This window comes from Manacus candei, unplaced genomic scaffold (assembly GCF_025592945.1).
Source record: "Manacus candei isolate 608988 ecotype Guabito, Panama unplaced genomic scaffold, ASM2559294v1 h1tg000002l, whole genome shotgun sequence".
NCBI classification, from domain to species: Eukaryota; Metazoa; Chordata; class Aves; order Passeriformes; family Pipridae; genus Manacus; species Manacus candei.
In genome coordinates this window covers 1,756,615-1,783,456 of record NW_026138050.1, presented here as the reverse complement: position 1 = coordinate 1,783,456, position 26,842 = coordinate 1,756,615, and the positions used below count along the sequence as shown (strand labels likewise).

Genomic DNA, 26,842 nt, shown 5'->3' with positions numbered 1-26,842 from the left:
GGATAACAACCTTAAAGAGGGATAAATCCAGGGAAAACCCATTCCCCCATAGATAACCTTCAAGAGGGATAAATCCAGGGAAACCCCATTCCCCCAGAGCCACCCTCCCAGTGCAGCCTGGGAGCCTGCCTGGAATCTGTTCCAGTTGTAAACTTACAACCAGTCCTGGCCCTCTGTCCCTTTTAATCCTTTTGGGGCTGTTTGAGCTCAATCTGCTCAGCGTGAGCATAATCTTATTTTACTGTTCAAGGCAGGGCTGCTGCCAGCAGGGCAGGCTAATTAAACTCCCCTCTGCCACTGGGTAGAGCAACTGGAGTAAGTCAGGTTTAAACCCCCCAGCCAGGCCTGACATTGGAGACATATTTCATAGAGCAGTAACGAGCCCAAATTCCAGCCCTGCGTCCTCTTCCCTCAACAACACCCTGTTTACTCAAGGAAATTAAAGCCAGCAACGTGTACGCCGAGGTTTTCTTGTTTGTTTTTTTGCGTTTGAAAAACAAAAATTCCCCCCCTCCCGACGCCCTCCCTCCCTCCCTGGCTGTTAAAGTTTGTGCATGATTGATTTTTAGTGGGTGGATTAAAAGAGCAAATCTTTTCTTTTTTTTTTTTTTTTCTTTTTTTTACCACATTCCAAATCATACAGGAGAAATCAGAGGGGAGACGTTTCCGCCCCGGGAGCTGGGTCTACATTTAATCCCAGGTTTAATTGTGGAGCCTGGATGTGTGCAAACTGTTTCTCAACGTAATTGGCTGAGGGTCACTGGCTGCCCCTGAGATATATGGGCACAGTAATCAGAGAATAATTTCAACCCGGGTTGAAGTTGCCAGTAAAAGTTGTAAAAGTTAATTTTATAGGAGCTGGTACAAAATATCAGCGAGCGGGGCTGCAGTTATGGTTTGTTTGCTTTGTCTGGTGACGTTTTTATTATGTTTTATTGTTATTATTTGTGTTTTAAATGCAGTTTGGGGCAGAGGGAGGAGGGAGGGCTGACCTGATTAGCAGCGTGTGCAGATGGATCAACCGCAGGAGGAGGAATTCATAAAGTGACAGGAACTGCCCTGGTCACCACCAGAGTGAAGTTGCAGGGTAATTCATGTATTTTTACTGTTATATTCTTTCCTTTGATTGCTAACAAGGAGCAAAGCTCATCCAGAGGGTGTTAAATAAGTGGGTTTCTGTATGTCTGTTGCCTTGTGTGGATGAACCCTTCCAAAGCACTGTCCTTGGTGACAGAGGCAGGGCCAGAATTCCAGGATCACTTAGGTTGGAAAAGCCCTCCGAGATCATCAAGTCCAGCCTTGGTGGGACAGGGTTCATGCAGTGGGAATGCACATGTTTTGGGATCTCTGCAGGGCAGTCAGTTGGTTTAGAACTTCATCAAACCCACCTTAGGAGATGATTTTTGTGACTCTTTCCTTAATCTAAAATCCCTAAAAATATCACAGTGTGCAGTGTCTGTTGGTATTAACAGGTCTGGCTGAATCCCAGGGTCACTGGGTATTGATTGCTTCCATTTATACTCTCATTTCAGGTCAAATCACGGAATCCTGGAATGGTTTGGGTTGGAAGGGACCTTAAAGTCCATCCAGTCCCACCCCCTGCCATGGGCAGGGACACCTCCCACTATCCCAGGTTGCTCCAAACCCCAACGTGGCCTTGGACACTTCCCAGGGGCAGCCACAGCTTCTCTGGGCAACCTGTGCCAGGGCCTCACCACTCCCAGGGTAGAATTTCCTCCCAGTATCCCATCTACATCTCCCCTCTTTCAGCATTCCCCCTTGTCCCATCACTGCTTTGTGCTTGGAGTTTTGCCATATTTACCTTTTTCCCTCTGTGGGTTCCAGCACAGCCTCTTGGGGAGTGGTGCAGACTCGTGTCCCTGACCGGAAATAATTCAATAATTCAAAGGATTTAATTGCACACAATAACCCACGGTGGAAAAATTCAGATCTTACCCCATTTTGAAATCATAGAACAGGAGAACTAAAATGTAGGTAGTGATGGAGTTACCCTGGAGCTCCACAGGGAGAAGATCCATGGGGATGTCAGCAGACCCTCACTGGAGCCCCTCGACCCCTGTGTCGGGAGCGTTCCTGCCGGAGGTCCCACGCCAAAACATAGGGAATAAAACGTTACAGCCCTTTTAAAGGAGTAATTGCTTTGGAAAGGGCCCTGTTAAACGGTGCCAGTGCCATGAAGTTCCCATTAAACTGGAGCAAACACCTCGGGAACCCAGGTGAAGTCTCTGGCCAGCGCTGCTGGACCACAGTCAGCCCTTGTCCGCTCGCTGCTGGAAGCTCTGGGCTCTGCTTCCCTGCTTTTCCACCAGCATGACTTCAATGGGCTTTCTCAAAATAATTTTCTGTGGTGCTGGAGAATCCCCTGAGCTTTGCAGTTTAAATAAAAGCCAGGCCTCAAATGAAAGCTTTGTAAGGTCGGAGCAGCCCACGGTGACGGTTCCGCCGGCGTGGCACGACCCCTTCCCAAAAGCAAACAGGAGTCAGAGCTCTCAGGGAAAGATCTGGGGCTCCAAAATGGCCTGAAAAGCTTTTTGGCTCCTGTCTGATTGCCTTTATGTTTTCTCCTTCTGAAATGGCAAGTTTGGTGTCTGGAGGTGCTGCTGGTGATTCTGGGCTCGTTCTGTCCCCAGCAGAGGTGTTGGTGTTTGGTGATGAGGTGTGGCAGTGCTGTCTCGTCAGATTTTCCTTGGAGGATGTTGAGCAAGGGTTTGGAATACAGGTTAGGAGAGAATTGTTCACAGGAATGTGACATAGCATTAGAGGAGCATCCTTGGTTTCAAGCTGCCCCTTGGGCAGCTACCAGTGCCTGGGCAGGATCCATCCAGCTCCTTCAGCATTCCCAGGCCACTCTCACACTGCTTGTTGCTGCTTTGCTTGGAAAATTGCTGCAAGAGGAGAGTGTGGAGAGAGAGAGAGGCAAGAGTTTTGAACTACTGTATCAGTTTAGTAACGGGGATCAAACGTTGTTTTAACTACATTTCCTAAACATATTCCAGGTGTGAAATCCATAACTTGCCTTTCCTCCTTTCTCCCTCTCTTTCCTTCCTCTCCTCAGGCTCTGTGGTGTGGGTTTCTGTCTCTGCCACAGCCGAAAACCGCAGCAAACCCCCCGTGTCTTCCCGGGACAGACCCTCCGTGGTCCCGCAGCTTTGGGGTGAGGGTTTCAGAGCTGTGGCAGGAGGATGTTGTTCCTTGAGATTCCGAGTGTGGAGGAGCCACAGAGCCCCATCCTGGGGGATGATGCTGTGCCCAGTGCTGTTCATGTGGGGAGCAAAGGGTTGGTGGAGTAAATGATGGGGCTGGAGCAACCTGGAATAGGGGAAGGTGTCTCTGCCCAGGGCAGAGCCTGGAACCAGCTGGTCTTTAAGGTCCCTTCCAACCCAAACCAGGATTTCCATGAGCAGGTGGACAAGTGGAGACAGGCAGGCAAAATTAGGAATGTTCCCATCAGTCTGTGGGCAGCAGCATCCATGGGCTTTAGTAACTTTTGATCATTTTAGCCCAAAACAAAGGCTCACACGGACAAGGGAGGCACCAGGACTCGGTGTCAGGGCAGGATTGTGCTCCCCTGGCTTTGGATGCATCCATCCCTTTCACCTTGGTTATCCTGTGTTTTGGAGGAGGAATTCATTATTTCAATCACAGAGGTGAAGGGCAAGAGAATGGGATTCTTAGGATTAGAAGGGGCTGCCCAGGGAGGTTTGGAGTCCCCAGCCCTGGAGGTGTCCAAGGAAGGCCTGGCCGTGGCACTCAGTGCTCTGGGCTGGGGGACAAGGTGGGATGGGGCACAGGGGGGATCCATGGCCTGGGAGGGCTTTTCCAACCTCAATGATTCCATGATTTTGTGACCTTTCTCTAAAAACAGTGGCTGTGCATCCTCAGGGAAGTGCTCTGACCACTGCTCCCCCAAACCCTCAGCTCTTCCACTGAGCTCCAACACACACGAATAAATAGAAAGAATATTTTGTCAACAGCACGGGGTGGGGAATGTTTTGAACCTCCCAGAGTTGTTTGTGAGGAAAGGCAGCTGAAGGCCTCCCTTGCCTTTTCCACCTGGTTTGTGCCTGCAAGACTAGTTATGAAATTTAAAATACACGTGCCCTTTGGGCTTCAGTCTGTTTGAAGCACCAGGCTTTGTATTTTAGAGCTTCTGTGGTCTGTGCCCTCAGCAGTGGGGGTGCTCTGGCCCTGGGCCTTGTTGCCTCCCTGTCTGTCATCCCCCCATTCCTCCTCGGTGCTCCCCAGGGGTTCAGTGGTGCTGGTCAGGGACACAGAGGAACCCATGGAATTCCCAGACCGTGGAAGTTGCACATCCCTGGGACTTTCATCATCCCAGGTGCAGGTCCCCTGTGGCTGCTGATTCCCTTGTCCTCACCTTCCTTGCCTGCAACCCAAGGAAATAAAGTTCCTACCACCCAGCAGCAGGGTTTAATCCCACTTTAGCTGGAGTCCCACCCTTGGAACAGGAAGGTGGTGTTGGTGCTGTCCCTCTTCACTCTGGGATGGGGCAGAGGGGTCTGGGATGAAGGAAATAACCCCTCCCGTTGTTCCTGCCCTGTCTGTGCCATCCTGTCCCAGAAAAGCTCCGGGGAATTGGAGAGCCCTGAGTGTTTCCTGGTGGTCCCATCCCACATCTCCCCCACTCACTGGGGCACTGAGGCCCCGGGCACTGGCAGGTGTCTGTCCTGGGGGGCACCTGCCCTGATCAAAGGGTGTTTTCTGTCCCAGGGACAAGGGAGGGCTGTGTTCTGTCAGCTGTGACCGGAGGATTTTGTCCTTGTGTCTTGATTCCCGTTTTCTGGCGCTGTTTAGCAAGAGTCACGTGCAGAGGAGTTCCCAGAGCAGGTAGAGCCCAGGGTTATCCATCTCCCTCTGAAGTGAGCCAGCCCTGTGATTGCTCTCCCTCAAACTCAGCAACAAAGCCCAGTTTCCTTGTTTGTGTTTGCTGGGAATGTCAGCGGGATGATGGATTTGGCTGGAAAGGTAAATACTCTGCCGGGGTGAAGCGTAGCCCAAGCAACCCTGAGAATGTGCAGTTGGTATCTTGAAGGCCTTTCATTTGTTAAATTTGATTTGACAGATTCTGGGGGTTGCTCAGTGTTTCCCCTCTGCTTTGGACCCGCACTGTTTGTTTCTGTTACAAGTTACTTAAACATCCCCAATTTGTCCTTCTTAGCCAGTTGCTCAGTTTGTAGGGGCTTTTAGGCAGGAGATGCCTCTGGCTTTGCTTTACAAATAAATAATCTGCTTTCAGGATTTCCAGTTTAATTCTGTTTGTTTTCTTGTAATGCACACATACACAGAGAGTAGCTGGAGCCACGGGGCTCAGTGATGCACTGGGATAATCCCATCCTTGTTTGTTTAGGAGGGGTGCACCACAGTGTCCTGGAGGTGGAGAAAAGCTGTTGGAAATGTGCTGCCAGAGCAGAGGTGGACATTGCTGTGGCTTCTGGAGAAGTGTAGACAGATTTTGGGTAAGGCAAAACCAGAGAGTTGATGGAACCCCACGTGAAGCCTGAGTTAGAAGTTTGGGAGATCCCGTTGCCTTCTCCCAGGGTGATGCCACTCGGATTCTCCGGATCATTCCTGTCTCCCACCTCCAGTACAATGCACTTGAAGGATCATCTGAAACAAAAAAAAGGAGGTTCAGGGGGAACCTTCTCGTTCTCTCCAACTCCCTGACAGGATGGGGCAGCCACAGCTTCTCTGGGCAGCCTGTGCCAGGGCCTGCCCACCCTCCCAGGGAAGGATTCCTTCCCAATATCCCATCTAAATCTCTCCTCTTTCAGTTTAACGCCGTTCCCCCTTGTCCTGGGGAATGCTCTTGTAAATAGTCTCTCTCCAAGGAGCATCTTTCCAAGGGCTCCTTGGGGTGCAGTCAGAGATGTCTGGTGGCAGGACAGTTAATTCCAGAAAGGAAACCACTTGCAGTAACATTTATAAGCTTAATAAACCCACGGTGAAATTAGAGCTGAGAAACATTCCCGGTGCCAGGAGCGGCTTTTGTTCGGTTTGACCCTGAGCAGGGATATATCCATGGGAGGATTCCTGCCAGGCAGGGCTGGATCACCCCCAGCCAGGTGCCCACGGTGAGGACACAGCCCTGAAACCCCTGACGAGGGCTGGGCAGCCCAGCTCCCCACTTCTTGTTTTCTTTCCGTGCTCCCACCAAAACAAGCTCATATCTCCCTGGGCCTGGAGCCATTTGGAAGCAGATTAAAAGTTTTCATCAGCTCTTCTTAATAGAGGCAGATAAACCAGGCTAATAGTCATGTGTTGAGTTATTGAAGGGAAGTTCAGGTAATACACAATCACCTTTAACCCTCAGCTTCCCCAGACCTCCTGCCTGGCCATTGTTTGTCTGTGGTGTAAACCATAGTCCAGTTCATAAATTATTATGTAGTTCCACCACCCTTAATGCAGGACAGGTTTCACGGTGTTTCATTTTGGAGTGGAAGTTAATTCTGCCTGTGCACACAATAAGGCCCCAACGTTGCAAGAATTTAACCCTTTCCCTGCCAGCTGGGAGTTGGCAGTCAGTGATTTATCAATACTTGTGGGCTGATGTCTCTGTTTTATTCATGGGACTGATCCATGTGTGATTATCTTTTTTTCTTTCACTGAATCTGAAATATTCCTTGAGTGAAACAGAGCGGGAAATTTTTGTAAAAAAACCTCAAAAATAACCTAAGTTGGCATTTTTAGAACTCAGCACTGACTGTGATGATTTTGATGATTTCAGCCTCAAACTTACAGTCGATGATTTGACACCGGGGATATTAGAAAAATGTATTTTGGTACAATGTAACATATAATTGTTGTGGGATGTTTTTTAATTGATTACAGACCAGTAAATCCCTTGAGCACTGTCCTCTCCACTGACCATGGCAAGTTATCCTGAATTCCTTTCAGTCGTTCCTCCTCCAGTTCAGCAGCTGCTGTTTTCCCTGCAAGCAGCATTTTCTGGAGAAGCTGTGAGAGATGAAGTTCAGGTATTCCTGGGGGACAGAGCAAACCCCGTGGAGGAGCTGCTGTTTCCCTGCCTCTGGCCTTGCTCTCCAGCAGCCCCGTGCACCGACCTTCTCAGCCTTCCCTGTTTTTGGAAGAAGTTATTGCTCCATTAGCTCTGCAGGCCCTGGATCGCATCCATGAGGTGGGAGATTTGCACCAGAGGAGCTGGGCTGCCATGGAGGCCCTGCCTTGTCTCTGATCTCCATCCAGCTGGCTTCGGGCAACCCACTGCTTGCTTGGTCCTTGGTTCCTTCTCCTGGAGCTGGATCTCTCTCCACCTCATCTGTGAATCCCATTCTGACCCCCTGGCCCAAGACCCAGGACCATGTTACCTCCTGCTCCCTTTGGCTTGGGCCAGACCCCTTCCTGTGCTTCCCACTGCTCTGGGCCTGCTCCCACCTGCTCCTCTTGTGTTATCCCACTCAGCCACATCATACAGGCCTTGCTTGGAATGAGCAGGAGGGTCTTACGGTCTCTTCATCCCCCTCCAGCCAGACTTGGGAGAGCCACCCTCCCTGCTGGCCCTTCTAGCTGGGGCAGAGCTCTTCCAGCTCAGTTCCCAGCCTTTTCAGTTCCTTCTCCTCTTCTTCTAGGGTGGGGCTCCATCGCTCTTCTCCCCCAGTCCAGCCAGAGTGCAAGAGCCAAGGGAGCAGCAGCCTTTGTCCAGGGCCACCCCTGCACTCAGGAAACCCCAGGAAAAGTCATGGAAAATAGGGGCATTGAAGCTGAAAAGGCAGATGGAGCTTTTGGGATCTGCAGAATTCCATTTCATAGAATCACAGGATTGGAAAAGCCCTCTAAAATCAAATCCAACCATCAATCACCACCACCACCGTGTTCAGCACTGAACTGCCTCCTCAAGTGCCACATCCACACATTCTTTGAACACTTCCAGGAATGGTGACTCCACCACTGCCCTGGGCAGCCTGTTTCAGTGCTTGATAACCCTTTCTGTGAAGAAGTTTTCCCCAGTATCCAATCTGAACTTCCCCTGGCACAACTTGAGGCCATTCCCTCTCCTCCTGTCCCTTGTTCCCTGGGAGCAGAGCCTGACCCCCCCCCCGGCTCCCCCCTCCTGTCAGGGGGTTGCAGAGCCAGAAGGTCCCCCCTGAGCCTCCTTTTCTCCAGGCTGAGCCCCCCCCAGCTCCCTCAGCTGCTCCTGCTGCTCCAACCCTTTCCCCAGCTCCCTTCCCTTCCCTGGACACGCTCCAGCACAGGGATAAGCAACAGCAGGAGCCTCCAGCAGCCCCAAACCCCCCGAACACAGTGACACAGGTTTTTCTTTTCCAAGGAGTCCGTTTTCCTCCCAGCAGCCGCCGGTGTTAGTTTTTCCATCTCCATCAGGAGCCACACTCCTCATTAAAGCCGTGGCAGAGCAGGAGGGGGGAGGGATCCAGTTCCTTCCACGGAGGTGCCGGAGAACATTGACCCATTGAGGGAGCGGTGGCTGCCGACGGCACCGACCTGCTCCCGGTCTCCTCGCTGCAAACTGACACCTCTTGGCACCATCTGCACAGAGAGAGGGCCCGAAGAATTGAAGAACATTCTCTGAAATGTAACCAGAATAAGAGCAAAAGCGGAATTTTCATGTTCCCATTAATTTCTTTGTGACCGATCTGAGGAGCCCGGGACAGGAGCCCTTCAGGCGCCGCTTTGCCCCTGCTCCCCCCCTGCCCTGGGCTTGTTTATCTGTACGTATTAATTCATCCAAGTCTTAAAATACTTTGGAGAGTCAGTTGCTCTTTGCTTTTCCCCTCCAGGCTTAGGAGAGAAGGACAGTGAATTTTTAGTGAGTCTCTCTCGGTGTGTTTGCTGGCTGTGGAAACCAAAGGGCTGAGAACTAATTCGTACAAATCTGAGGTTTAGAACCAGCTCCTCCTGGATTTGATTTGCTGATACTTCCGTCTCCTGAACCTCTGCAAACGGCTTCAAACTGGAGCGGGGGAGGTTGAGATGAGAGATTGGGAAGAAATCCTTCCCTGTGAGGGTGGGGAGGCCCTGGCACAGGTTGCCCAGAGAAGCTGTGGCTGCCCCTGGATCCCTGGAATTGTCCAAGACCAAGTTGGATGGGGCTTGGAGCAACCTGGGCTAGTGAAAGGTGTCCCTGGCCATGGCAGGGGCTGGAACTGGATGGGCTTTAATTTCCTTCTAACCCAAACCCATCTGGGATTCTGTAAAATGTGTTTGGTGTCATTTCCCAGAGTGCCCAAGACCTGCTCTCTCCAAGGAACAAAGGATGATAATTCTGCTGCGTGAGTGCTGTGCCAGAGCCTTGCTGGGATCTCTGTCCTCAGGGAGATTTATTGATGTTCAAAGCTCTTGGCCTCCTCCCTCCACGTATTACGGTGTTTTCCTTCCCATCCTGTGTAACAGCCTCATAAACTGGTGCTTCTGCTCGGGGCCTGTTCTTCCCTCTTCCCAGCTGGGTCGTTGTGGGAACCAGGGGGATGTTTGCTTGTGCTGCAGGTAAATGGGGTGTTGGAATCACGTTTTGGACCTCAGTCCTTCTTAAGTCACGATGTGCTGCTGGGTAAGAAGTTTATGCAGCTTTTCTTTAACCCTCAGCACTTTGGAACAAAAGCAGGACCAAGACGTTGTTCTGCCTGTTCCAGATATCCACTGGATCATCTGGGAGAGATGCAGACTTCCAAAAAGATGGGAGGAAATCAGTGTGCCACTGTAGGACACTTCAGAACTTCGCTCTGTAGGGTCAACACCATTAATCGACTTTTAGATATGTGACCATTAGTCAGGTGTTAAATACGGATTTTTCCATGGGAATGCCAGTGTTGCACATGAACCTGTGCTTTGGAACAGCCCTTGTGTGTGTGTAAAAAATCTTCTGCAATGGATCAGAGCTGGGGTCCCCTCAGCCCAGGGGCCTGTGCAGGGCCAGCACTTGGACTCAATCCTTGTGGGTCCCTTCCAACTCAGCAGATTCTGGGATTCTGTGGTTCTCTGAGGAGCTTTGGTGGTTGGGAATATCAGGAATGAGTTTCATCTGTGCCACATACTGAGAATTCCTGCTCTGGGATAAGACTATCGGGTCTTTTCTGGTTTTATTTTTTAATCTGGGAAGTTCTGGTTCATTTCTTTACTGCTCCTTCCCATCTGCTGGGAGATGATGGCAGACTGGAAAACATCATCACTGACCCGAAGTGGTCCCAATGTGTAAATATGATTCCAATTATCCCTATCCATGTTTTTCTCTACCAGTTCCTACGTCCAGAGAGATGCCATGGCCTCTCTGGTACATCCAACCCAAAAGGGCTCTTGGTGCTTTCCAGACTTGCCAGTTCTTCCCATATTTCCCAGTCCTTGGGAATGAGGTTATTAACAGTGGCACCAACTTAACTCCATCTCTATTTTCCCCCTAAATACAGGAGGAAATTGTTGCTTTGCTGAACTGTAGATGATTTAATGGCCAGTTCTGTTCAAGAGTTTTATTTCCTGGCTTGTTAATTTTATTTTAATTAATGCATTGACTTGGAAATGTGCTAATCACTAATACATAGGTTCTGGCAACTCTCTTTTTGGGTTGGTGAATTCTTTCAGCTGCTTGTGTGGGCAAGAAGCTTATTTTTAAAATACTTTATGGAAGGCACAAAGTCTCCAAGGTGTTTTATGTGGCAAACTAAAGATGTAATTTAATAACAACAAATAGCCGAGAGGTTATTTGGGGAGAGTTTGTGTCTGTGCAGAAATGCTGCAGAATGTCATAGAAAATCCAGATTTCCTATGTGTGGGGCACTGTGTGGGGCACAGGGAATCACAGGGTCGTTGAGGTTGGAAAAGACCTCCAAGCTTGAGTCCAACCTGTAAAATTCCCTCCTTGTCAGCCAGCCCAGAGCACCGAGTGCCACGTCCAGTCGTTCCTTGAAGGACGAGCCTGTGGCTTTATTTGGTTTGACTGCACTTTCCATGGAAGAGTCTGATCCCCAAGGCTCTGCTTTTCCCTGCTGGGTTTCTGGAGCGCTCAGGGTCACCAGCTGTGGGACATCTTCCACTGCTTCCACTGCTTCCCTGGCTTCCAGGGGTGGTTGAACCCAGTGACCGCTCACACATTCCAGTTGTGATGGGAATAAACCACATTTCTCTAGATAAGAGCTTTCCAAAAGCCCGAGTGCCAGAAGACTTGGTGAAAATTCATATTTTGGGGGGGGGGGGGGGGGAAGTAGACCTAATACTATAAAAATCTCTACTGACATTTTTAGTTCTCACCAACTGTCTCCTTCTCAGCACTGAGCTAGAAGGGAACAGGGTGCTACTGCCCTCCATCCTTGGAGATAATGGCTGGAGTGGGAGCTCCTGGTGCTGTGCAGTAATGAGGTGACACCTGGCAGAGGAGAGGGGCCTGATTATTAAGGAAATGTGCAGTGATTTGCAGCAGAAGGGGCGTGAAATGTCATTGGGGGGGGGCACGGTGCCGGTGGGGGATCACGGGGTGGGGAGACCCCTCTTCAGTACAGCGTTGAGTTCATTTTGGGTTTCAGTTACATCACCTTTTTTTGTGCTCCTTCCCTCCCCGAAGTTCTGCCGTGTCTTTCCTGGGCTCTGATCCCAGTAAAGGATCGGAGCAAGGATCCCTTCCTTGCCATTTCCATGGCATTGGTGTAACTGTGTCGCAGACAAGCTGCTGTCCAAACAAAAATACCAGGTTTTTCATGTGCAAACAAGAGTTTGGGATGGGCAAACGAGACGGCTCCGAGCTCCTCTCACCTCCTTGTTTGCTCTCTCCTGGCAGCGAGGTGCTCAGGACTGGGCTGAGACAGTCGGAATAATCCAGAAATTATTGGCAAAAATTGTGGCCCGTTGCACAGGTCCGGGCAGGGCTCTGCAGGGCTTCACTCTGTATCTCAAATCTGAATTCTTCAGACCCCTGGGCAGGCAGAGAGGCACAGGGGGGGTGGCCTCACCCCAACGCTGCTCCTCGCTCTCCGAATTTCTCGCGGACGGTCGCGCTGGCTCGGCGTTGTCCTCGATTTAAGTTCAGCTGCAAAGGCAGCTCTGACCGTATTTAATAACCACTCCTTCAACACACAGAGGTGCAGAAAGTAATTTGTCCCCTTGCCAAGGAGCAGAAAGAATGGGCATTTTGTTCCTGGCTGCACGGTGGTTTTTACCTGGGTGTATTCTGGGAAAAAGAGAAAGACTTTGTGCTACTGTTCCCCCGCCCGCTGCGTTGATTTATTGAAACTGGAGCCACAAGCCGAGCCCGAGGTACCTTCGGACATGGAATTTCTAGGAGAAATATACAATTGGCTTGGTTATTATTTTTTCCCTCCTCCGTTCGCTCGGGCGCCTTTCCAGCTTTTGCACCGAGAGGAACAAGATTTCAAATTAGCCTTGGATTTGAACACGGCGCAGCTTCGCCTCCGTGTTCCCGGCGATTTATTGGGAAGCGTCCGAGCCTGGGGCTGGTTTCGTCTCCGTCGCTTTGCTCACCTGCTCAGAAATGCAGTTCTCTTCTCTTCTCTTTGTTTTTTGTTTTTAGAGGCAGGAATTAAAAGGAGGCTGCAGGTCCTTGTCCTAACTTTAATGTCATTGTCCCCTTCTGTTTGTGGCTGCAGAGAGGTTTTGGAATCTCCCTCGTTGGAGATATTCCAGAGCTGTCTGGACGCAATCCTGTGCTCTGGGATGGCCCTGTTGGAGCAGGGAGGTGGGACCAGGTGACCCAATGTGGTTCTTTCCAACCTGACCCATTCTGGGATTCTGTGACTTTCCAAGCATTCACATCCCATTGTCTTGGGAGGGGAGCTCCAAACCTCTCCTGATTTACAGGATTTGCCTGTTATTTCCCAAGGAGATGCCACACTCTGCCTTGGAGCAGGAGGGAGGAAGAGGAGGAGCCAGGCTGGGCTTAAAATAGGTTTTTATCAGGTTATTGCATGGAACAGGCTGATTGAAAATGTAGGGGCAGCAGAGCAGAGTGTGGAGGTGAGACCTGGGACATCACCTGGTCCAAGCCCTGCTCACACGTGACCTCAGAGAGCTGGGAATGCAGGGAATATTTTAAGGATATTTTAAGACTATTTTAAGAATATTTTATTCTTAGGTTGTTTTGGAAGCTCAGGACACTGACTTTGCAGAGATTGCTCTGTATGGGCGTTTTACTCCCAAGATTAAAGGCAAAATGGAATGAATTTGTGGGGCTATAACAGAACTTTATCTCTCGTTTAAGTAAAAGCACATGTGAGAGGCAGGAGGAGGGTTTGTTGGGTGAGATGGTGGAGTTGGGCTTTTTTGTGGTGCTTTATTTTGGGTTATGTGCTCATATTTCTATATAATTTTATATCTGCTTCCAGAAGCTGATAAATGTGTTGCAAAAGCAGTGGGATGGAGATGTAGGGGTTAGAAATGGCCTGTTTGTCACAGGTAATGAGCTCTGAGGAAGGTGCTGAGAAAACCCCAGGGAAGGGATTGTTGGAGACGTGGTGCTGTGTTATCCATGTCTGAGATCTGTAGAAAGAGTAAACTCTCTGATAGCAACTCTAGTTCATTTATTTCCTCTTAAATTGTATTAAATACACGAAAAAATCCTTCTCTTAATTGATAATATTGCCAGCATTCATCTGCTTTTTTCATATTTATTTTTAGAGCCAGAAATTCAGGATGATTATTTTGTACTGATTCTTCCAGGCCTATTTTACATCTCCTTATTAGACATTTAAGCTTCTCCTCCAGCTTTAACTTATTTCCTGGGCAGGTTGTAGCTCTGGTCTAGGTGAGAACTCTGTGAACCCAGTGGGGTTACGTTGAGAACAAGCCTGGAATCTGTTCCCATTCACAAATTCTCACCGAGTGAACTTGGGATTTGAGCATCAATTTTCTCTGTACTTCCCCATTAACGGGTTCCTGTTAATTGTTGTTCTGCCCAGTTATTAACAGCATCTGTGACGGTCCAGTTAAAGCACTTCCACAGGCTGATGTTTCTCCATGGAAAGCCAACCTGGTAATTCAGGAAAACACTTCCCCACGGGGATGTCGTGAGGGCAGGAGCAGCTGGCTGCCGACAGATGGGGACGGGCACCACGGTGTCATCTTGGGTCTGTCTCCACCACATCTTGGGGTAGCAAGAGGCAATTTTTGTGAGCACACACAGGGCCAAGAGCTGGAGCTGCTGGTGTGCAGAGCCTGTGGCAGCTCAGCTCAGGTCCTCAGAAATCCTCCCGCTCTCTCCCAGTTTGATCAACGGCAAAAAGCCGCCTTCCCTCTCCGGTGGGAGCTCAGCTCCCAAGTAATGATGTCCAGCTGTACTGACAGAATGTGATTGCTCATCAGTTTGGTTGATGACTTAATCTGGGGCTGATTAGCATCTTGGAGGCTGGCCAGACGATCAAAAATGATGCATAATTTTGCCGCGGGGTGCAGTTTATTGAACGTTTTAGCGTCCTCCTGGCTCTGGTGCAGTGGCAGTGGCTTGCTCTGCAGTGTGTGTTCGCTCTCCACAAGGCTTGGGTTTGGGGAGAGAGGGTGTGCTGAGGGCAGGGTCCTGTTTTGAGGAGCAGGGTGTGAGCTGGCTTTGTGTCACCAGGGTGTGTCAGTGGCCAGGCAGAGATGCAGAGCATCCCGTGCTCTACCTGGAGCATCGCATGGCACTCGGTGCTCTGGTCTGGTTGACAAGATGGGAGTTGGTCACAGGTTAGACTTGATGATCTTGGAGGTCTTTTCCAGCCTCAGTGATTCTGTGATCACTCCCAGCAGTGTCCTTTGAAGTAATGATAAATCACAGAACATGCTGAGTTGGAGGGACCCACAGGGATCATCCAGTCCAACCCTCAGCCCTGCACAGGCCCATCCCCAAGAGTCACACCCTGTGCCCCAGAGGATCAACCAAACCCTCCTGGAGCTTTGGCAGCCTTGGGGCTGTGCCCACTGCCCTGGGGAGCCTGGGCAGTGCCCAACCAGCCTCTGGGGGAAGAACCTTTTCCTGAGATCCAACCTGAGCCTGCCCTGACACAGCTCCAGCCATTCCCTGGGTGCTGTCCCTGGTCCCCCCAGAGCAGAGCTCAGTCCCTGCCCCTCCTCTGCCCCTCCTGAGGAAGCTGGAACTGCAGTGAGGTCTCTCCTCAGTGTCCTCCTCTCCAGGCTGAGCAATAAAAACCCCATCCTTCCCGAAAGCTGCTTCCTTAAGCAGCTGAAGACATCTTCTATTCCTTCGTGCAGGGTCAGATCACCACCCCAACGAGATGCTGGTGGGGTTTGAGGAGCAGGAGGGAAGCCAAGGGCCGGGGGGATGGACACGGGGACGATGCCCGTGGCTGGTGGGAAGGCTGAGCCGCGGGATCAACCAGCTCCTGCCCGGCAAGGGTTAAAGCCGGAGCAGGGACTGCTGGAAGAGTTCAGTTGTTTCACATTAGGCCGGGCAGTGCTGGGCCGGGTCCCCAGTGCTGAACGTGCGTAACCGATGCCGTACAACTGGCACCAGCCTTGACCACAAGTGGCCGTGAAAATAAACATCCCCGGGCTTAACTGACAGCCCGGCATGACGGGGAATATTAAACACCCATCCCGGGAAAACACCCCCCCTGCGCCCCGGCATCGCCCCGGCCCCGCCGCCTCAATGGGCACAGTGTTGGGGCTGCTCCCAGGGTGGGGGAGATGTGAATGTGGGAGAAACCCACCCAAAACCCACCCCGGGAAACGCAGCCGGCACAGGGAGGCAGAGCTGGAGGATGGGATTTGGGATTCGCCGTCCCTCGGGCACTCTGAGCCTCTCTGGGATGTTGTTTGGCGTTAGGAAAGGAGGTAAAAGGCTTTATTAAAAATGAGAGGTTTGGCTCCGGGTGGCAGATTTGTTTGTGATGGTGATTTGGGAGCGCTCCCAGCTCGGGACAAGAGTGAGGGTGTTATTATGTCCTCGGGGAGAGCGGGGCGACACATTTATTGGGTGGAATTTATCTGTCCGGGGGGTTTATTTTGTTTTGGCTTTTTTTAGCAGAGCGCAGAAACAAGCAACGCTTACAAAACAGCGAGGTGATTACACAAGTGTGATACTTGGTGGGCCTCGAGGCAAAAGGATTTGGACGCTGGGATGGGTGTTGGTTGGTGCTGGTGGGTGACGGAACATCCCTCACGGATCACACGCTGCTCCGGCACGTGCTGCTCCAAATCCGTCACGTTTTTGTGTCATGGGGTGAACCACTGAGTTATTAAACGTGTGCTGTAGAACTTCCCATCCTGAAATTGTCCTTTAAAATAGAGGTAATTGTTATTTTTACCCACGGAAGGCCTTGAGCAGGACGAGGACGTTTATAACAAGCGCGCTTTTGTATCCAGGTGTCCAAAGATGCCCAGGCCTGTTCCTGGCATTAGCAGGATTTAGAATTTCTGTCTCTGTCACTATGTGTGTGTATTGCAAAGAGAATTGTCATGTTTTCTGTAAGAAGTCACTGTTTTAACCCTTTAATTGCTTATAAAAGAGTTATTGGAATGATGCCCATGCCAGGAGAGGCAGTGCTGTGGCACTGGCTGGAGAGGTTCAATTCAGAGAATCATGGAATCATAGACTAGTTTGGGTTGGAAGGGAGCCTAAAGACCATCCAGTCTCACTCCCTGCCATGGGCAGGGACACCTCCCATTAGCCCAGGTTGCTCCAAGCCTGTCCAACCTGCCTTGGACACTTTCGGGGATCCAGGGGCAGCCACAGCTTCTCTGGGCAACCTGTGCCAGGGCCTCACCACCTTCACAGGGAAGAATTTCTTCCCAGTATCCCACCTAACCCTGCCCTCTGTCATTGGGAAGCCATCCCCCCTTGTTCTGTCACTCCATGGCCTTGTTCATTGGTGAGAGAGAGAATTGGCTTCTGGATTTTGTACATCAGCTCCTCGTGGCCAAGAGTTTTTTTGTGACTTGTTTTCCTTGCCTTAAATTCTTTCAGGCTGCATCCTTTGTTACTCAGGAGATAGCTTAAAACAGAAGCAAACTCTGCTGAGCTTTTGGCTCCATCTTTGGGACAGCAACCTGGCTTCTCCTGATGTTTTATTTTTATTCCATCCTGCTGTGTAAGTGCTCTTATATGAACAGGAGGTTGAGACTGGAATTCTGCTGTGGAGCTGATGCCTGGGGGGATCTAAAAGCTGCGTGGATGTGGCACTTGGGGACATGGGTTAGTGGTGGGTTTGGCAGAGCTGGGGGAACTGTTGGACCAGGTGGCTTTGGAGCTCTTTTCCAACCTAAATGGAAAAGCAAGCCCCTGTGTTGGGCTTGCTCTGTCTCTCGGGCAGTTGGAGAGTTAAACGAGCAGCCCCCGGCGCTGGGTTTGGCACGAGCGCGGTGCCGTTCCAGTTCGGAGAACTCCAGTGACCAACCAGGTAGTCGGTTCCTAATGGCACAATTTACCCTTTGTGAGCACGTTTTATGAAAGATCCCACTGTTGTAAGGGGGAAGGGGGGGGAAACAACCAACTAACCCGACTGTAAATGCCCAGGCCACGAAACGGCCTAATCCAAACACGGGCACGAGCCGGGGCTGCGCCGGCGCTCGTGGGTTTGCCCCTGTGTTCCTTGGCCTGGTGCTGAGCGTCGTATTTAGGAGCACATGCCAAAAAAAAAAAAAAGCTCTCTGAAGGAGATAGGTCCTGGTTTTAGCACAGACTGTTAAAAAGGATAGAAGTGGAGGAATTAGGGGCTGCGGGAGAGCAGCTGTGGGGTGTTTTCAGAGCTGTGGTAGGGAAAAACCCTGGATCCCCTGAGCAGGCATAGCTGTTGGAGAGATGTTCAGAAAGATGTTCTTCCACCCTCTCTCCGAAGCAGAGGGTTTGCCCTTCACTAGCGTGTGCAAGGAACTCTGCTGGAAAGGCTGGAAAATCCCAGTAAAATCTAGTAAAATAGTCCGAGTGGCCTTGCTGAGGTGGGAGTTGTCAGGGGGGTGAGCAGGACGATTGTCAAGGGGGTGTTTGAGGTGCCCGAGATCTCAGAGGAAGGGGCTGTGGGACCCAGAGGTCCCGTTTGATCCTAACTGGAGTTAAGAGCACGGAAGATGCTGCTGGCTGGGGTGACCCACATTCTTTGGGGTGAAACATTGACATCCTTCCCTTCAGGATGTTTCACACACAGGCAGAATAGGAAAGTGCTTGAGCTTCAGTTGGAAATGTTGGGCACTGTCACCTCAACCCACTCAATGGAGCTTTGGGTCTTGCAGTGATGGGAAGGGCTTCCCGTGGTGTCCTGGCTCCCTTTTCCCTCCTTTCTGCTGCTTATTCCCGTTGCTGTTGCCTGTTGTCTGATTTGCCTGTTGCTCCTGGTACCTGGTGGGAGCTGGCAAATCCACCCCTGTGCTCCTGGACCAAAGTGATACTTCTGCCCTGCAGGAGGAAAGAGCAAATGAACCCAAAATAATGTGTGTTGCAAGAAAATGGAAAATGGCAGAGGGCACATGAACTAAGCAGAGGTATTTTCTAGCTGTCTGGTCTAAGGTTTGGTATCATTTTTCTCCAGGATTACAGGGGCTTTCACCTCATAAATTTGTGCCTGTTTGAGGTCGTTAATCTTTCTTTACATGTTGCCTTGCAATTTTAGAGCTTTGCCACCATCTGGGATCACATTTTAAATGGAGTTTCCACTCAGTACGTTCCTTTTCATGAAATTATTTATATATAGAGAAGCGTATAATAAATACATCAGGTCTGGGTTGTTTTGAAACATTTTCAGTGCTTTTGCAAGGGCTTACCTTGTGTGGAAAAACTTGTCTTCTCTAATAGAGAGTCATAACAGTGACCAATTAAGGGATCACGTTTGCAATATGCTCTTAACTGGCAATTTAAAATATTGGTGAGGGGCCTGGTGAGTGATCCGGCGGGGAAGGCGAGAGCACCGGGCCAGGGAGAGCGTTCCTGTTGGAAACTCTTGGAGTACGAGACACATCAGCACCATCTGATGGAAACCAGCAAACCTGGAGAAGGATTGCTGCAGTCCCCTGGTTGCCTTTGGGATGGGACCTCCTTGGTGAGCGTGTGTTGCCCTTAGCTCCTGGTTTTCTTCTTCACTGTGTGGTTTGGTTGACGTGGTGTTCGCTCAGAGGTTGGACCTGATGATCTTGGAGGCCTTTTCCAACTCTGTGATTCTTAGGGATGTACCTTCCAGCCTGTTCCACTCCCTAAACCCAACGTGACCCATCTCTGGTGCTCTTAAACAAACCTTCTCCCCAAAGGCAGTAACGACCTGCAGTTGGTTTCAGCAGCTTCTTCTGGCTCCACCAGAGCCAAGATGTCTGCTCCAGCCCCTACTCATTATTTTAAAGGGATTTTGAACAAATAATAACCTGAACAGTTCAGCGGTTCCTTGTGTAATTTTAGCTCTGGACCTCTCCAAGAATGTACAGAATAAATAGGTGAATCTGTAACCCATCCCCAATTAACTCGATATTCAGGGAGCAGCTCTGAGGCACAGTGTCAATAAACAGGGATGCTGCGGGCCTTGCAAATGTGGGATTTGTTATTGGAGAAGGATAGCCCAGACCAGGAGGTGGCTGCAGTCTGGAAAAGCAAACAGTGCAGCTACAGATCCTTCTGCCCCCACCCAACTTGTTGGAATTCCACACCCCTCCTTTCGGTGTCCCCCCGGTCCATCCTCACTCGTGCTGGTTTAAATCCGGCTGAGTCATCGTGAGCAAAGCCTGGCTTTGCTGTTAAACATCACGGGTGTGGCAGGGAGGCTTCACCTACACCGGTGACTTCCCGAGCGCGACTCCGTAAACAGGAAAACAGAAAAAATTCCGGGGGATATTTTACGATGCCGAGGCATGAAATTGCACGGCGGAGTTTTCTCCCGAGCCCCTTTCCCCCTCCGGCGGCTGCAGCCACGATTCCCCGGGAAACCCAACGCCCAGCCGGGAATCATTGCTCTGATTTTTCATGCTTTTAACTTCTTCTCCTCGCCGAGGCTTCGCTCAGCCGGGGGAGAGCCGGGGACCTGTTTGAGCTTGGAACAAACCCTCCGCCGGAGGGACGGCTGGGGAAAGGAGTTAAAAATGAAACAGCAGATTTATATATATAAAAAGTAAAAATATATGTTCTCCATCTGAAGTTTATTTAGGTCCTTTGGGAGAGTGGCGCGGCACTACGTCTCTACTAAATTGCCAACATTTTATGGTCGTGCTGGCACCGAGTCAAACACACATCTCCTTGGCTTGGGTTGCTGTCTTAAACAGGCAGATTCCAGCGTGTTTTTCTATGAACTGAATATTGCCATTGACTGGGCGAGGGAAGCTCTGCCCAGCAAGAACGTGTAGGTAACTTTTCTTTTTAATAGTTCTACGGAGACTTAATTATTTGGATGCTGCGTTGCTGAAGAGCCGAACCCCTGTGACCCCACTGGACCTTGGAGCCGCGTGGGTTTTATTCCAGATACGGTTTTTTAATTTTATTTTTTTTTCCTTATGATTTTATTTTGATTGGAATCTTATTAATAACTGGAACGTTTCGAAGGGCCTATTTTTAAGCTCGGGTGTTTTGGTAGCGTGGACGTGGAGCCTCGTGCACGTGAACGGGCGGATAAAATACCCACAGCTCGAGGTCCCACTGGGGTTACACGAGAGGCTGAGCATTCCCTGCTCAACTCCCTTTCCAAGTCCTTCCCTGCACGTGTCTCTTTGTGCAGAATCACTGTGTTACTCATCAGTCAAGGTTGCTGCCCGTGCAGAGCCCCTTCCAGAGCGAGGAAGCCGCGACTCTCCGGGATCTCCCTCTTCCAAGAAGGGTGTTTTGCAGGAGTGCTGGTACAGCACGAGAGGGGAAGACTTCAGTCAAGACACTCATCTTCCCACACTTGCCAGCAGCTGGGAGTGACCCCGTTTAGCTCCTCTCTGCTCGCTGCCTCTTCGCGTGGGGCTGGGAAGACGTTCCTGCCCAGGCTTGGGAAGGTGGAGCTTTGATCTGCAGATGCATAAGGAGGAAGGGTCAAGTTCTAAAGCAGAATAGGCTGGCAGAGAAACAGCCTGTTGGATCAGGGTGATAAAAATATTCTAGAGAATCCTTTTCATTTTTCAGTCCAAAGTGCAAGAGAACCAAGAGCTTTCCTTTGAAGCTGAGAAGATGAGTTCATGCCTCAGTGCCTGGGAAGCTGGAGAGTTGAGCTTTGCAGTTCGTCTAAACCTTCCACAAGCACTCAAGAAAACATTTAATAGTACCTCTTATCCTAGTTTTCCAGGGTGCTGCTGCTCCTCACACTCTGCTGTGTTTGCCAAAGGCTTTCCCTCTCTCCTGACTGTGGGAGCCTCTGAGCTGTTCCTGACACGTTCCCTGTGCCTGTTCTGGGGGTGAGGTGGGACTGTATTCTGTGATTCCATAGGGCAAGGGGGATGGATTGAAACTGAAAATAGATTCACACTGGATATGAGGAAGAAATTGTTCCCTATGAGGGTGGGGAGGCCCTGGCACAGGTTGCCCAGAGAAGCTGTGGCTGCCCCTGGATCCCTGGAAGTGTCCAAGGCCAGGTTGGACGGGGCTTGGAGCAACCTGGGCTAGTGGGAGGTGTCCCTGCCCATGGCAGGGGGTGGAACCTTAAGGTCCCTTCCAACCCAAACCATTCTGTGATCCTGTTTCTTTTCACCCAGTAGTTGCTTCCTCTCTTTATTTATTCATATTTGCTGTTGTTCCATTTCCTTCTGTTTTTCAAGATTTTTCTGCCATTCCTTGCACTTGGTTGGACTTGCTGATCTTAGAGGGCTTTTCCAACCTAAACCATTCCATGAGTCCACGATTCCCTCGCCCTCCAACTTCACCCTCCCATGCTGCACAGTTACTTGTGTGGGAGCTGTACTGTGAGACCAGTAAATAATCCCAGAATGGTTTGGGTTGGAAGGGACCTTAAAGATGATCCAGTCTCAGCCCCTGCCCTGGGCAGGGACACCTTCCACCAGCCCAGGTTGCTGCGAGCCCCAGCCCTGTGTGAGCAGTGGGTTGTTTGAGGACAATGTGGGACTTGTTTTTCTGCCCACGTGTAGGAGAGCCTGGAGGTTTCCTTAGGCTGAGCTGGGCTGTCTAACCCTGGGATTAAATACTCCATCGGAGTTTATGGAACGCCACAGCAACAGGGAGGCTGGAGGAGAGACCCTGTGCATTTACAGGCCCCGAGAAGAGCCTTCCCTCTGGTGTATAATGGCCTTCTGTTGGGCTTTAGTAGCCTATAGTTTAGTAAATTAGGAGTCTTCAGGTACTTAGCACTTTAATGGTTCTCACTAAGAACATAATTAAACCATAGACCCCTTAGGGAGAAAAAACAGTTTATTGTGCATATTTTTAGAATCTCTTCCCAGCCCTTGTAAAACCTGGTCGATCAGAGGCAGGGAACAGGCCCGGGCTGGGGACCCAGAATTCCTGGGGCAGCCCCCGCCGAGCGCCGGCCCCGCTCACACCTTACAAATCTGCCCCATCCAGGAGTTATGGGATTCATTTTCCCAATCCCCTTTCCAAAGGCATTTGCAGCAGCAGTTTTTCCCCGGCTGCTGGAGGTGTGAGGGAGGCAGGAGGGTTATTAGGTTGCACCTTGTGCTGACACAGAAAGCCGGGCTTTGCTAATCGTTGTTTTTTTATTTAAGAACATTTTCTGTCTCGCAGAGTGCCCAGAAAAGGGGCTGCTCAGAGCCCAGGGCTCCCCTCGCTCCCTCACGCTGCCTTGGGATCATTCACTGAGTTGCATCGGAACTTGGAGCTGCATTTTTCCGTGTCTGTGTGTCAGCAGGTCACGGCTGTGGATGGAGGGGAACTCTTGGCTATTTCTAGGATGCTTCTTAGGATGAAGAGATGGAGGGGGAATCTTCACCAGGAACTGGAGTGACAGGACAAGGGGAACAGCTTCCAACTGAAAGAGTTGGTTTAATATAAGATATGGGAAGAAATCCTGGCTGTGAGGGTGGGGAGGCCCTGGCACAGGTTGCCCAGAGAAGCTGTGGCTGCCCCTGGATCCCTGCAAGTGTCCAAGGCCAGGCTGGACGGGACTTGGAGCCACCTGGGATAGTGGGAGGTGTCCCCTGCCTATGGCAGGGGGTGGAACTAGATAATCTTTAAGGTCCCTTCCAACCCAAACCATCCCATGATTCTCCTTGCAGAGCAGCCACGGAGCAAAGCGCAAAGCTCAAAATCCCACAACTGAGCTGGGTGAGGTGATCCTGGAAAGCTTTTCCCTCCTCCTGGGCTCTGACACCGCTGCCTCCAACACCGCTGCGATGCTTCCATAGGAAATGATTACTCTGGGATACCACATAGGGAGGAAATTCCCTCTCTAATCCCAGCAAGGTGCTTTCCCCCAACAGGACCCACCAGTCGGGGTGCCGGGTGCTCCCAGCACCCCTGGGCAGCGACAAACTCAGGCCCAAAAGGAAAGCAGGGAGTTTTCCAGCATCCCAGGCGTTCACCAAGGTGATTCACACACTGCTCTGGGTCTTTGCCTCGACACCCCATCCCGAGCAAACACAACTTTCTCCCCGGGAATCCTGCGCCCGGAATCGCAGCATCTGGAAGGCATCGGGAGGAACACACACATTCACACACAGATCTCCTCCCCCAGCAGCTTTTCAAGAGTATCTGGGACCTGTGAATCACTTCCCTATCATTGTGTTCCGCTTTACATGTGCAGGCATAGAACCATAGGATGGTTTGGGTTGGAAGGGACCTTAAAGCTCAGCTTCCACTGGAGCAGGTTGCTCCAGCCTGGCCTTGAACTTCCTTCTGCTTTTTGTCCCAGTCCGGTGGAACTTGAGGCTGGAATTTTCTCTTTCTACCCTTGAGCAGGTCAGGGGGATGATTTTGTGAGTCCCAGCCCAACCAAGCAGCAACATTAATACATATTAATGTGCTAATTACAGTTGTAAGTAGGTGTGTAATTACTCACGTAGCACTGTCGGCTCTCTGTGCTCCTCGGCCTCAGGTGCCAAACATTCCAGCCTCTAGGATTGATACCTCAGCTGGGTCAATTTTGGTTAAAGCACTTTAAAAAAAAGAATAATAATAATAAAAAGAGCCAAGAAACCAACCTGCCTTTTGGGGAGGATAAAAGCATTTCTCAGCAATTTGGGATCAAGGTAAAAAAAAAGAAAAAAAATCCCTTTGTGAGCCTCCCCGGCGTTCTGGGAATGCTGGAGAACAGTCCAACAAGCAGAGTAACTCAAACCAGGTCCTGTGGGGGGGGAAGGACCCTGGGTGGCACCCGGGGCTGCCCTGACCTCCAGCCCTGGCTGGAGTGGACTTGGCAGAGCTCCCTGACCCCGGCACGGCTCCATCCGGCGCCGTGTCCGAGGAAGGAAGGATGCGGTCTCCTGTCCTGAGGGGCTCCAGCAGCTCCAACCCATGGAAAGCAACAACTTTATTAATCCCAGCTTTGCTAATAAGGGATTACAATAGTTGTGGGATTTGGCAGTGGGAGCGCTCTCGCTTGCCATGCATCCTACAGGATTTTCCCTGGTTTGTTTGTATTTTTGATTTAACTACAAATAATTTAAAGATGTGTTTTGTCTCCTTTAATTAACATTCGTGTTTTCAACCTCTCTATTTTTTTGTTGTTGCAATTTTCAAACCATACCAATGAATTTGAGCCTGTCAGATACACTAGAGATAAATTAACATTTATTTTCACTAAAATTGCATGATTTCTTAGGGTGGCACTTACTAACATATCAGGTTTTGGGTTTGCTTCCTTTGTAAAATTTGCAGCTTTATTGTACTGGATGGAAAAATCTCCCAGTGTCAAAAAATTCAGGCTGATAAAAGAATAATATTGTCCCAAGGCCAATGTGTAAATACCTTAACCAGTCTAACATGTTTGGAGGAATTACACTTTCCTCTCCCAAATTACAGTTTTGGAAAGCAGCTCTACCACCACATTTATTTCAAATTTAAACATTTTGAAAGAAGATCTCCAAGGTTTTGTAATCTGGTTTCCATTCCTGACTCTGTTTGACCCTCTGTGTGACCCCGAGAAAATCTTTGTCTCAGTTTCTGTATCTGCTCAGTTGCTCTGATGATCTTCACTCGTGCAGGGCAGTGTAACATCACCCAGTGTCAAGCTGTGTGTAATATTTCAGTATTAAATAATAACTGGTTTAATTTAAGATGGGTTTTGGTTGCGATGAAAACAGGGAAAAGTAAAACTCCGTGTTTTCAGAAGATGGATTGGTTTAAAAACACGTTGGGTTTGTGTGAAAAACACTCGAGTGAAGCGATTTTCTCCGCAAAGAAATGAGTTCCCAGAGGCAAAGGATGGTTCTCCTGAGAGGAGTCTTGGGGAAAGAAATAAGGAAAGAGGCCAAAACTCTGTAACTCTCCTCAGCAATGAGCCTTGGAGAGGGGATTGATCCCTTTTTCGTGCCCTCTTTCAGACGCAGCCGGTGCCCAACCCCATCGCCTACTTCATGCACCGCTCGCCCTGGTGGTTCCACCGCCTGGAGACCCTGGTCAACCACTTCATCGAGCTGCTGGTGCCCTTCTTCCTCTTCCTGGGCCGGCGGATGTGCATCCTGCACGGCCTCCTGCAGATCCTCTTCCAGGTGAGGTGCTCCTGTTTTGCTTCCAAGGGGGAACATCTGCTCCCAAGATGGGTCTTTGAGGGGTGTCAAACCAGCCCCACTGCCCCTGGAGCTGTGGGTGGGCTGGGCAAGGTGCAGACACACACTCCTCGTGCTGGCTCTGCCAGGACGTGGGCATGGGTGGCAGGAGCAGGGATGGGATTCCCTGGAGCAGCATCCAGAGGAACTGACTCCAGAGGAAGTGACTCAGGATGATTCAGAGCCGTGACCTGCTGGCTCTCGGGTGGGTCACAGCACTGTGGCTGCTCTTTCTGCTTCGCTGGAGGTTTGTTTCCCGTGCTGCTGGTTTGATTTCTGGGTGGCAGGGAAGTGTCAGCCCAGGACTGGTGCATCCTGTGGCTCAGGAGTACCTGCAGTTTCTCCAAAAGCTAATTTTTATAGGCATCTTTCACGTTTTCAAGAGATTCTTCTTCATATATTTACCATTCAAGGGCTGTTCTTTATCTCTGAAAACGTTTGAGCTGCTTTTCCCAACCCCCAGATTCACTGAGACGAGGTTTGTAGTGAAAATAATACCTTGAAAAATGGATGGTGTTCACATTCCAGTTGGGTTTTCTTGTACATGTGTAAAACTCAGAGGACAGAAGCTCCTGCATACGTATTTCCCAGACCCCACCTGATTTCTCTCATCCCTGTCCCTGGCAGAGCTCAAAGAGCTCGTTAATCCCCAGCCCTCGCCGCCTGGGTTTGTTCAGCATCATTTCAGCATCATGAAATTCATACTCAGTAGCTGTTCCTGCTTCCTGTGAACTCATGTGATGATTAAACTGGAGAACAGCTTATAAACTCCCTTGGTAAGCCACAAAAATGCTGGTCAGGTTTTAAAGGTCTGACATAAAAGCCGCGGGGTTTTGTGCCCTCGCGGAGGTTCCCGCTCCTTCTGCTTCCCAAACGCTTCCTGTTGTGTCTGGGTGCCACTGGGCATCAGCTTGTACCTCTGCACAGCTTTTGGGGCCAGTTTGGTTGTGTTGGGGTGGAACTTGGGCAGCTGGAGGTTCTGGCAGTGGGACAGGCCAGGCCTGATCAAGGGAGGTCTCAGGGTGTTTGTGACGGGCATCACACCTGAGGTTTTTGGTGTCACTGGGAGGATTTTATTCAACCCAACCCTAAAAAACTTATTTTGGCTCGTGGGCAAAGTAGAACCTGCCATCTCTGGCAGCTGCTTGTTGCAGAGGCAGGCAGGTCTTGAGACACAGCAGAGATCAGATCAGGGGGCAGGAATTGTGAGTAGGAACTGTTGTGTGTGTAAGGAAGGGCAGGGAGGGCTCTCCTAAGGTGAATAGAGCTGAGA

General features: G+C 50.3%; 1 protein-coding gene across 1 annotated transcript in view; it reads left to right on the top strand.

Moving 5' to 3' along the window:
* The window catches only part of LMF1 (lipase maturation factor 1), a 158,578-nt gene that overhangs the window by 83,925 nt on the left and 47,811 nt on the right, over positions 1–26,842 (top strand). The window contains exon 7 of the mRNA XM_051776864.1: positions 25,345–25,512. Coding sequence (XP_051632824.1) covers positions 25,345–25,512 — 168 coding nt within the window. The remainder of the gene's footprint in view (positions 1–25,344; positions 25,513–26,842) is intronic.